This window comes from Chinchilla lanigera, unplaced genomic scaffold, assembly GCF_000276665.1.
Source record: "Chinchilla lanigera isolate Chin_1 unplaced genomic scaffold, ChiLan1.0 scaffold00007, whole genome shotgun sequence".
NCBI lineage: Eukaryota > Metazoa > Chordata > Mammalia > Rodentia > Chinchillidae > Chinchilla > Chinchilla lanigera.
Window position 1 is genome coordinate 30,942,433 of NW_004955408.1, and position 11,377 is coordinate 30,953,809.

Genomic DNA, 11,377 nt, shown 5'->3' on the forward strand with positions numbered 1-11,377 from the left:
TCCTTTGCCTGTGCCCCCCTTGTAAAGCCAGACCTGTTTTCTGCATGTCCAGACTGTGCAGCAGCAATCATGGACAGTGTTTGAAATAAAGGAAATATGCATCTTTTTTGGAAAACAAAGGAAGCATCATAATGGCCATTGAGAACTGTCTAGAATAATAGAAATTTAGAGACTTTCTACTTGTCCATCAACTAAGGAGTGGATTAAACCAACAGAGACACAGCCATCCTCTAGAAGAGCATCACACAGCCACTGAAAAGAATGAGGTCGATCTTCCACACCTTGCTATGGAAATATTGTGTCAGGAATGTAATAAGTACAGAACTGAAATGGCAGGAAAAAAGTGTGTTACTCATTTTCTTTTTCTAATATAGCTCATATATGCACAATTATTTGGGCACTGAAAAGTGCTGGGAAGGATCTGTACCAAATTTTACAGTGACCGTTTCTGGGATGTGGACTTGGGGGACGCCTTTCAATTTTTACTTTGATGATTTCTCTGTGTCCAAGAAAGTATTTTAATTCTTTGCAGTGAGCATATATTCATTTTATGGTTTACCACAAAAAAGCACATTTTTTTCATGTGTGTAGAGCAGGGTTTCCATGCTGGGCAATTGCTTTCCAGGTTTCCAGCTGGCCCGGCCACGCTGCCCACCCTCAGCAAGGCTGTGACAGCTTTTGTCAACCTGCCCGCCCCCAAGCGGTGTAGGTGATGCCTCAGACACACTTTGTGCATCCAGTTTCCCCCAGAAAAGCAGCAGGGTTGGAAACAAATGAAACTCAATTCTAATGTAGAAACTTGAGCCCAACCCTGACAGATCTCACGATCAGGGAGGGATCGCCCAGCATCGGTCCCCACTCCCGCTTACACGTGCATGGGGAAGTAATCTTGTGTGCAGCACTTGGGGCCAATAGTTTGGGATTTTTTTCTTTCAGTCAGCATACTGTAGCCTTCCTCTCCAACAATGCCCTCAAAAGAGTGTGCAGTCTGACTCTGTCCAGTTCTGTGCCGGTCACAATGACAGGAACCTTGCCTTTGGGAAACTCAGGATTAGGCAGCTGAGTTCCACATGGTTAGGAATGTCTTTACACAGATGATGTTCTGTTTCCAAAAAGGATAAAAACAGAACAGAATTCCCAGCAAAGCACCAGTTTTGGGTCTGTTATGGCTGATACATTGTGTCAACTTGGGGAGTCCAGAGGTTTGGCTAAGTGACTCAGCAGGGAGCCAGGGTGCTTACTTTGTATACATCCTGAGCCTGTGGAAGAGGAGGGCATGGAGGTTATGTGACAGCTACACGCCCCTTAAGTGGGGGTAGCCTGCTTACAATGTAAGGGAGGGAAAGAGGCTGCTTGCCGCCATTCCTTCCTTTTGCTCTTGTTGTTTTTGCTGTCTTCTGCTGCCATGAACGTTTGCCCTCTGCCATGTGCCACTCAGCCTCAGAGCCAGCCAAGTATGGACTGAAACCTCCACAAATTGTGAGCTAAATAAACCTTTCCTTCCTTAATTTTGGGCGCTGGGTTATTTTCTCTCAGCAAGGAGAGAAAAGTAACCAAGACAGTGTCGTCCCGGGGAGGAAGAGCTTTAAACTCGGCAGATGAGACTCACTGGGAACCATGGCTTTGACTCGGCAGCACTTAGCAGCGGGCCTTTCCCCACCCAGAATTGATGAGGGCCGGTCACTGTGTCCCTCTTGCTTGGCCGCCCACCCTCACACTGTAGGGTGTGCTTCTTTCCCTACTTTAACTTGGCTCGGACTCACTCTGCAGAGCCTGTTTCTCTTCTTCCCTTTAATAAAAGTTAGCCAGCATTAAAAAAAAAAATTATTGAGGGCCTCAAAGAACGTTTGCTTATTTACTAGAAATAAAAACTAAAATTTTAAAATATATCTTCATCTAAAATATAATCATAAACTACTTGTCAGCATAAGGAACATAATTTATGAAAATATTCCTTCCAAGCAAAAATGATGATAAGGTTGGCCTTGTCTTTCAGTTTTGCTACTCTGTCTAATATCTGGCTGGAGTGGAAGGCAGCTGGATTCCCCTAGCTGCTCCTGCTCTGAGTCTATGTGATATCACTGGCAGTGTAGTCTCTGGAAAACATCAAGTACACCCATGAGGAAATGAGATGGAGAAAAGCAGGCGACATCTTCGGGTTCTATGAACATAGTCTTGACCTTAGGGGACGCCTTTGAGAACCAGTGCCCTATGAGTTATGTCCCTCACCCAAAGGCTTGTGAGACATGTTCTTGGCTGATATACCTCAGCATTGCCACTTGGTGGCAGCAGACATCAACTAAACCTTCTCAGGTGTTTTCATCTAGTGGATGCCGACCTCAGCCTTGGTGAGAACATTTGTGCCCCTACACTTTTCTTCCTGTTCCTGGGTCACCACCTCCTGTGTTGTTTTCCATTTCCTTCTCTAGGAGAAGGTGACCTTCACCTTAGCTTTTAGTCCTAGGTCAGCCTTTGGCTACCTGCATGATCTCAGCAGGCTTTGGCCCTCCTTGCCTCAGTTTCCTCCTCTATAAAAATGGCCAGTCTGACTTCTTTTACCTGCTACCCATGACTTCAGTAAGAGTCAAGTATAAAAAAAAAAAACAAAAAAAGTTTTTTTTAAACTGTGAAATCCAAAACATGGGGGTTGGAGGAAGGCAGGAGGCACTGTAACATTTCCGGTTTGGGTTTTTGCTGTGTTCCTGAGTCCGGACTTTTTTTTTTTTTTAGGCATAGAGGGTTCCTGTAGTGGCATTCCCTGGGTCTGGGCCTGGGCCTGTCTGTAAAACTCTGAAGACTACAGGTTCTATGCCTTTGGATCCCCACGTGGACACCCCATAAGCATAGCGGGGTGCAGGTACAGGTAGACTTTGACATGACCTTTCTGATGTCCACAAGGCCTGAAGAGGCACTGATGATAGTCCTACAGGGTTCTGGCTCCCAGGAGTTTCTAGGAAATATCAAAGAGGTTTGAATGAAATATTTGGTCCCGCAGAGAATCCGCACTTAGAGGGTCAGGGAGCCAGAGGTCTGTGCAGAGCACTGATGCGCCTTCCTCTCCCTGGGCTCAGGCTCCTGGTCGGTCACAAGCACTTGCCCCTGTGCCTCTTGCCTCTTCTCAGCACCCGCCAGAGTTCTTCCTCGGCACCTGTAGATGTTGAGGACAATGGCAACATCTTACTCGCTGTGTGCTGGGCCTGGCACTTGGCACTTATAGTTGTCAAGTGATTAAACCACCTCTTTGGGTGTGCAGAAATATATGAAGCTTGCTTTGTTTTCCTACCTAAATTTAGTTTAGTTTAGTTTAGTTTTGTTTTGTTTTCAATTTACCCAATTGCAGAAAAAGTAGAATTGCTACTGCAGGGTAAACCTTGGAAATTCTAAGTTAAACGCTAAGCTCAAGATTTTCTCCTTCTTCTCCTTCCCCTGGAAATCTCTTTAGATTCTGGCATTTGGGATAGGAGAAGAGACCTGGATTTTGGGACATGCTCCAGTCCTACCCTGGTGCTCTTGCTGGCCAGCACTGGGGCATGGCTTTGCCTCCATGGTAGGCTCTACAGAGGCAGCTTCACTCCCATCTGTCCCCTGACCATAGAGTCCAGGTTTGCCGTATCTGCCAACCCTGAGGCCTCTCTCCCCTGCGGGGGAAACCTTGGCTTCTCCACTGGAACTCTCTAGGGGCGCATCAAGCCCTCCTTCCCAGGCACGGCATATAGGTGGTCCTCCCTCCTCCACACCTGGTTAGGTGGGAGGAGGCCTTTTGTCTTCAGACTCATCTTCCAGGGTATTGCAGATACACAGCTCAGGTAGTCCCCACTCTGAGGTCCTCGACCTTGGCCCTTACCCAGGTGCAACCAGAGCCCCATTCCTGGGTGCAGCAGGGCAGCCATCTTCCTCTCCTCCCTGCCATTTCTTCCATACCCTATCCCCAGGGCTAGGAGCTCTACCGTTGGAAATCCAAATGCCAAGAATTAGCCTCTATATTAATAAATAAAAGACTGTCACCTCAATAGATGCAAAAAAAGCATTTGATATAACCCAATACTAGTTCATGATAAAATGCTCAACAGACCAAAACTAAGAGAACTTTCTCAATGCAGTAAATGGCATTTATGAAAAGTGCACAACTCCAGTCAGACTTAACAGTGAAGGGCTGAATGTTTTCACTGAGAGCAGAAAGCAAGCAAGGAGGTCCACTCCTCACCACTTCTTTTCTGCCTTGCGCTGGAGGCTCTCGCCTAAGCGGCTGGGTAAGAAAGTGAAATAAAAGCCACCCACGCTGAAAGGGCAGTGAACCACTTCTGTTTGCAGATGCTATGCTCTTGTGTGTAGAAAATCATAGGACTCATATTTTACTAAAATTATTGAGTAATGAAAAATAAAGAAAGGATGTTTTGGGAATAAAGAAGGGACTTCTTTGTGTTCCTGTTGAGGCGTCTTTGCGGGTCAAGGGAGGTCTTGGTCTGGGAAAATATGGGGAGCAGGGCAGTGAAATGGGGCATAAGAAGGAGAAGAATTGTTGAGTTGAGGTTTTACAATTATTGTGGAAGGGTAGAGAGATGGATGGATGGATAGCTTGACCCACAGTCTCTGCAAACTACTCCTCCTGGGACTTGGCCACCTGCCTAGAGCAGCAGATTTAGAGTGGCAGCCATGTGCCCCTGGCAACTTATGTAACTTCTCTGGGTCTCAGGTCTCTCCCCTTTGCAATGGGAATCATCACATACAATAATGAAATAAATACATCATGGGACTCTTGGGCTATGTCATGGGACTCTTGTGCAAATGCAACTAGATGTTCTACAGAGCGTGCGTGGCAGAGTGCCTGCTGCGCACCGTGTGCTTAGTCAGTGCTCCTTTTCCTTCTACATTCTCCAAGGTGGATTCTTGCTAAATCTCAACTCTGTGAACCGCAGGCAGGAGACTGATGACAGTGCCCTTCCCTGCAGTGAATCCTCCTGCGGGGGTGAATCTTGTGGCTTACACAGCTTTTGCAGAAAAGAGAGGGAAAGCACCAAGCCAGCAGGTGGTTAAGCTGCAGTCTGCATCACACCGTATTCTCAGGTTGTGTTCCGAAACCGTCCCCAGCTACCAGCTTCTGCCCTGCTGTGGTGCTGCTTAAGTGAGCGCTGCAGAGCTGGGCGTCGCCCAATAAACCACATTGTGTAACACTGCCTGGGGCCACTCACTCAGAAAACCCAGCTGTGGGAGTCGCTGCCACCTGGATGCCGTGTGGCCGGCCAGCCAGCCAGTAAGCGATAAAAGCCTCTGACCAGCTGCAACCAGCCCAGCCCCAGATAAACAGTAAACAGCCTCTGAGTTAGAAAAAAAAAATGTTTTGCTCACGCAGCTTGGCAATCCCTCATCACCGTTCTGAAACCCAAACAGCTTAGCAAACTCAAGGTTGTTGTGACTCATTCAGCTGCAAACCTTGATCACTCTGTGTGAGCCCTGCCGAGTTAGTTCGAGCATGTGTTGTGTTTTGCTTCAGAATATTGATGTGTTTAATTAGGAAACCTTGCCCCAGGCCCTGCTCTGAGTGTTATGTAATATGTGATATGAACTGTGTATTAGCTTTCAGACAGGCTAACGCACTTGAATTCTGAACCTCATCTGACCCCCTAGCTTCCTGGAGGGGAGTGTGTGTACCGGTACTGTGGTGAATCTATCTTACCCTTTGGCGGTGGTCAGTGGAAACACAATATACAGATCTAATATCAACAGAATAAGAAAAAAGCAAATGGAAAGAGCAGAGCGTTTGGAACCAGAACCAGCAGGGAGTGAGTCCCTGCTTGGAGTATTACTGGCTGTGGGATCTTGAGAAAGTCGTCTAACCTAGAAAGCTTTGGCTTCTACATCTATAAAGAACAAGTAATATCTACTTCCTGCCATTGCTAGGAGATTAAATGCTGCGGGCCTAGTACACTCAGAGTAGGTGCTTAAATATTAAGTGCTTGATGCTAACGAATGTGTTTCTTACTAGATCTTTTGCTCAGCACCTGCTGCATGTCACACATAGAGTTGCAAGAGTTGGGGAGGAAAGGCACCTTGTCCTTGGATATCTGCAGGGCACATGGGAATCAGGCAAGACAGACATCCTTGGATGCCCTGTTCAGTGTACTATGCAAAGCAGGACCCCGGCACTGGCGGCCCCACTCATGAGGAAAAACAGAACCAAGAACTCTGGGTGGTTAGAACTTTAAGTCTCCAGGAATAAAATATATAGAGATGGTGAGATTTATTACTAATAAGAGCTGGAGCATTAATTCTCCTCTCCATTGTATGGGAGCTTCCCCAGCAAACCTCTTCCATAGAACTCACAGCACTCCCACCCCATCCCCGCTGCCGCCAATGTTTCCCGCTCCTCTGGGAAGGCAGATCTGTCACCAGATGAGACCACGTCTTAAGTCTGTGTCCCCACCAAAAATGCTTTAGCACTGAAGGAGGATAAATCTAAACATCCCTAGCCTCCTTCTGAAAGTCCCTTTAGTGTGAAATGTAGCATGTTGCTCTCCGAGTTTTATGCCCCAGAAATAACTGAGATCTTTCCATCCTAACTAGGCTAAAACTATGGTTAGATGTTCTCAGGGACCCTGGGTTTTTGCACTCAAGTGGATAAGAAAACAGTCCCCTGATCTGAGGCCTCAATGAAGAGTCCCTCTCACCAGGGCTGTGCAGGAGGGCGGGGCTGGGCAGCAGGCAGAGGGCAGACCTGCGCCCACCCTCCTCTCTGAAGTAGCCGCATGACCCCGGGGCCTGGGCTTCTGGGATGACTCCTGCTTTGTGGGGCAGGCCCCATCTGGACTTTGCGTGACATAACTACTGAGAACAAAAGCGGAGCTCAGCCCTTTGAGTGCCTCTGGCTCTGGCTCCCCTGAACTTTCTGAATCATCATGATGAGAAGCCGCCACGGATGGGCTAGGGTGGCTGGTCTGTCAGCGGGAGGAGGTAATTCATATCCTGGAAGAAACTAAGAAAATTCTCCCCCACAGTTGACTTTATTCTTTGAAAGCCTCTACTTCCTGGGGCATGTGGTGGAGCTCCTTGGTAAAGCCCTTGCCTGGGATGTACAAGGCCCTGAGTTTGATCCCATATACTTCAAAAATGAAAAATAAAAATGAACAATAAAAGGCTCCGAGTTCTTCCCAATTCTCCAAGTCTTCGGGTTGCGGGGCACAGGGCCATTCTGACTAGCACACCACCCTGATCCAGCCTTAACTCTGGCTCCACTTACCCACCACATGGGGCCACATAGGAGGGCTGGCAGCCCGCCTCTCCTACGGGGTCAGGCGATGTGGACCCCAGCCTAGACCTGCCCACAGGTGTCGGAAAGGCACCACAGTGTGCCCTGAGTCCTGTCTCTTCCCCAGGCATAAACAGTCCTGATGCGGGTACCAGTTACCACTGTTCTCTTTCCTCCTAAAGCATTTCATCTATTCAGACCACGTTCACTCGGCACCTACCCTCGCCCTGCTCAGCACAGACACCTCGGTTACAGGAGTGAACAAAGTAGCTCTCTTCCCTCAGGGAGCTGGCAGGTGAGTAGGGAGGATCAGATAATAAACAGCAAACATGGTGGACCAGAGGGCATCTTCGAAGACAGTAAGCACAGTGGAACAGAGGCCAGGATGGGGACCAGGGCTGCGGCAGGTGGAGTATGAAGGTGAGGTGTCTTGGTACAGCCATGAGATCCCAGCCACAGACCCTGGTTCAAGGATTCCTTAGAACTTACCTCTTTAGACCCTGTAGCTCAGCCAGGCCATGCACTGGCATATGGTATGCGTTTGCTGGAGGTCTTTGAGGTGAGCAGCTGGTTTCTCTGCTTCCTGCTCTGCCCCAAAAGGTCTGTGCCCTGACACTTTGCCAGCTCAGCTTTAAGCTCTTTGCTGTCTTGTGAACAAGCATACCAGTATTCTTCAGTAGCCATTGAGCTTCTGGATTTACTAAGTGGTCGCCTTCTCCTATTTCAGGTGCATGATTGGTTTCTTAGGAATGCAGCCCCTTAGCTGTGCCCTGTGTCCCGAACAGCCATACCCTCAGTGGCCCCCACTGATGACCTTCAGAGTGTCCCCAGGTCAGTACTTTACAACTGCACCGCTGCAGTCCCAACCACACCTTAAGAGCCTCCAAGTCTGTGCTCAGGACCATGAGTTATTTTATTATGGAGTGTTTGACCCAGTCTCTCCCTTGACAGTTTTGTAGCTTTCTTTGTTCTGAGCATCAAGGAGTGGAGAAGCCACGAGGAAGCACTCAGAGACCAGCTTGTATTCTTTTTCCCATGTATATTTATTCCAAAGAAAGTCATAAAATCTTAAACAACTGATCACAACTGATTTTGATTTAAAGTAGCTTACTTGATATTTTCATTGCAACAACTTAAAGAGAAGGCTTTTTAAAACTCAATAAATAGAATAAATAATAAGTCATCTTCATACTCGGGTTCTCATCCCCTTTATCATTTCTTTCTGGAAAGGTTCCAGCAGGTGCCTCAGAAATGTCACCATGTTCCCTGCTGTAGTTTGGTTGCATGGCTGTTCACAGGAAAAGAACTGTGGAGATAAAAGTTGACAAGGACAGAGTGACTAAAGCAGAATGGAACCAAGCGGCCCCAGCAAGAACCCTGCTCAGCGCCTGAGAGGACAGGGATAGGTAGGAAGCAGACCCGGGTAGGGAGCAGGAGGGAGCTAGGTGGCATTCTGTAAAAACAGTGTAGGGTTTAGGGGGTTGACTTTGGGGTAGGACTTTAGGAGTCTGCTCACATGCACATTTAGATGTGCATATCAAGTAGCCTTGAATCTCCCCACTAGAGGAAACCTTCACTTGGGACAGTTTGAGGCCTCTGATGTATCACTATCCTTTTTGGCTGTCCTTTCAAGATCATCTTAACAGTGGAACTCTAGGGTCACATAAACCCAAATTCAAATCACGATTGCATCATTTATTAAATATGTAACCTCAGGCAAATTAGTTCCCCCCCCCCCCCCCCGAGTTTCCCGTTTTCTCCTCTGTCATGTGAAGGCGAGGGCTCTTAACAATTGTTCCTAAGCCAGCTCCTCAGTAAAGCACGCTGTGTCAGGATAGGTGCTGCTGATGCTGGGACACACACAATTACATGACCAGCGCAGGGCTGCCATGTCGTTCTGCAGATGCTACCGCAAAGGAAGGCAGGGAGGTCATCAGCCCCAACCCAACACAAGGACATATGCTGAAGAAGAGGGGCGTTTAAGCACATGGCAAACATCCACCTTGGTCTGGGTACATTTTACTTTAAAAATCTATTTAGCCAGTTGGGGAAAAAAAATCTTTAACTTACAGGCCACCACATCTATTTAGCTAGCAGATTGACTCTTTAAGATAATTTAATTTCAAGTGGGCTGTAGTTCTGATTCTCTAGATTGTAACTTCTAATTATAACTGAGGTGGATTCTTTCATTATTCAGGAAGCAGAGAGAAGAAAATGGTTACACTGATGCCAGCAAGTTTTTTTTTTAAACTAGGGGGAACAATGCAGTATCTGGGGTAGGTTTCACTTGTATTCTATTGCTTCTGATTACATTTCTTAGGTGTCCCTTTATCAACATTGAAATACCAATTCCAACTTTATCATCATGCCCTATTTAATCAGAGTCAACATCCAGCATTCGCATAAAAATCACCTAGTAGAACATTTCACATATAAACCCAAACTCACCAGACACTTGTTGTTCTTTAGGACTTCAACTGTTTTTTTCACCCGATTGAAGATCAGCGAGAATTTTGTTTTCTGTGTGATGTTGGTCATCTGTGACAGCCCCTCCTGGAAGCATGGAGTGGTGCAGTTGTCCTGGTAAATAACAAGGAATTATGAAAGGAAGCACTGTAAGGACAGCTTCAAGAAAGAAACACAAAGATAATGACCTTAGAGATTATTTTAATTTGACACATCTAATCCAGAGTTGCACTATTTTTTCATAGGTCCCTTGCCAGTTTAGGAAATAATCTCCAATATTTCAAGACTTTATCACTTTTCCACACTAACTCTGCCAGGAGATTTGTAGCACGTTCCATCCAGGACACCTGGGCCCTGTGGGCTGTGGCAAATACGCAGGTCATGTCTCCTTTTCCCTTTCTCTCCCCTGAGTCTAACAAGAGTGGTTCTGAAAGTGCGCAGAGGGGAAGTCTTACATGAGCAAGTGGGATGTGCCCCTTGGGTGTGGACAGTGTCTCAGCGGAGTTAAACTCCTGCACTGTACATGGAGGGGGTGGGGCTCCTCCTCACCTCTGTAACTGATGGAGTGCATGGGGTATGGCACTGACCTCAGCTAGGGTGGGAAATTCAACCTCTTCCAGGCCCAGCTTGGGTGAGCACCCAGCCCTAGTAACCAGGAGTGAGTGTGGTGAGGCGGGGGGCAGGGGCAGGAGATAAAAACATTCCTTTTTCCTCCCTCTGTTAGATGGGGGAGTTTCTCTTTTGGAGCTCCTTTCATGACTCACACTCTGCTCTCTCAGAGCATAGTTCAAATAATGGGACCCCATCACTGTGCACATGACCATTTATCTAAAGCAATGGTCACACTTTTTTTGAAATATTGAAAAGTATTCAAACCTCTCAAAGGTCATAGATTTATCTAAATCCAAGGAGAAGAATATAGCATAGAATTTCAAGATCTGTAACAATTACAAGAAAGTACCAGTTTCTCACTTAAAATACCAAAACAATTCATTTTTAGTTAAAAAGCTTAGCAAAATATAAGATGAAGATCATCGTCTTTTACTATACTTACAGAAGGGATGGGCAGGCACAAACAACTAGTCACCTGCAAAAAGAAAAATTTCAGAGTAAAGGTTCCATATGTGAAAACCAAAATTAGGTCAGAAAGTTCTTCAAAAAGAGCAGTCACTCACATTGGCCCTGCAGCTGCACGTGGACAGTGGATCCTTCTAAAGTAGGGAGAGAGATGAAAACCCACATGAGTGCGCATAGAGTCCACCGCTGCAGTCAGGTGCTGTCCTCCCTGCCCTCAGCCCGGCAGCCCTGCAGCCTACCTGCAGATTGTTGATGAGGTAGTTGATATCCCTGATTCCCGCAGAAGTGGAGCACCGCTGGCTGGCCGCAGAGCAGAGCAGCAAGGCAGAGATGAGGACTGTGGCCAGAAGCATCTTGACAGAGGACTGGAGCTCCCTTGGCTTGCAGACACCTTCCAAACTAGCCTCATTTAAAGCCCTTTTCAAACAGGGAAAATCCCTGCCATCAAACTGATACCTGAGGCCCACTTTTTCTCTGTAAGTTGGGGCCACTTCATATTGAAAAAACAAAACAAAATAAAAAAACACACTGAGTCACTTGACAAAGATAATGTTGTGCCAGGAAATAGCATTCCTCAGAACATGCTTTTCA

At 46.9% G+C, this 11,377-nt stretch overlaps 1 protein-coding gene across 1 annotated transcript; it reads right to left on the reverse strand.

The window, feature by feature from the left end:
* Positions 1–8,383: 8,383 nt before the first annotated feature.
* Positions 8,384–11,139, reverse strand: Il9 (interleukin 9). Its single transcript, XM_005376487.1, has 5 exons — positions 11,026–11,139; positions 10,885–10,920; positions 10,764–10,796; positions 9,692–9,823; positions 8,384–8,549 (listed from the first exon to the last, which is right to left on the reverse strand). The coding sequence occupies exons 1-5, from the start codon at positions 11,137–11,139 to the stop codon at positions 8,430–8,432; spliced, it is 435 nt and encodes a 144-aa protein (XP_005376544.1). The 3' UTR covers positions 8,384–8,429.
* Positions 11,140–11,377: the final 238 nt, after the last annotated feature.

What these genes read in the sequence shown, in the direction of transcription:
- Il9 (XM_005376487.1), bottom strand. Translation starts at nt 11,139, where the DNA reads ATGCTTCTGGCCACAGTCCTCATCTCTGCCTTGCTGCTCTGCTCTGCG. An exon ending in CGTGCAGCTGCAGGGCCAAT is followed by an intron (nt 10,797 to 10,884) that starts GTGAGTGACTGC and finishes TTCTTTTTGCAG; the next exon opens with GTGACTAGTTGTTTGTGCCT. An exon ending in TAAAGAACAACAAGTGTCTG is followed by an intron (nt 8,550 to 9,691) that starts GTGAGTTTGGGT and finishes TTATCTCCACAG; the next exon opens with TTCTTTTCCTGTGAACAGCC.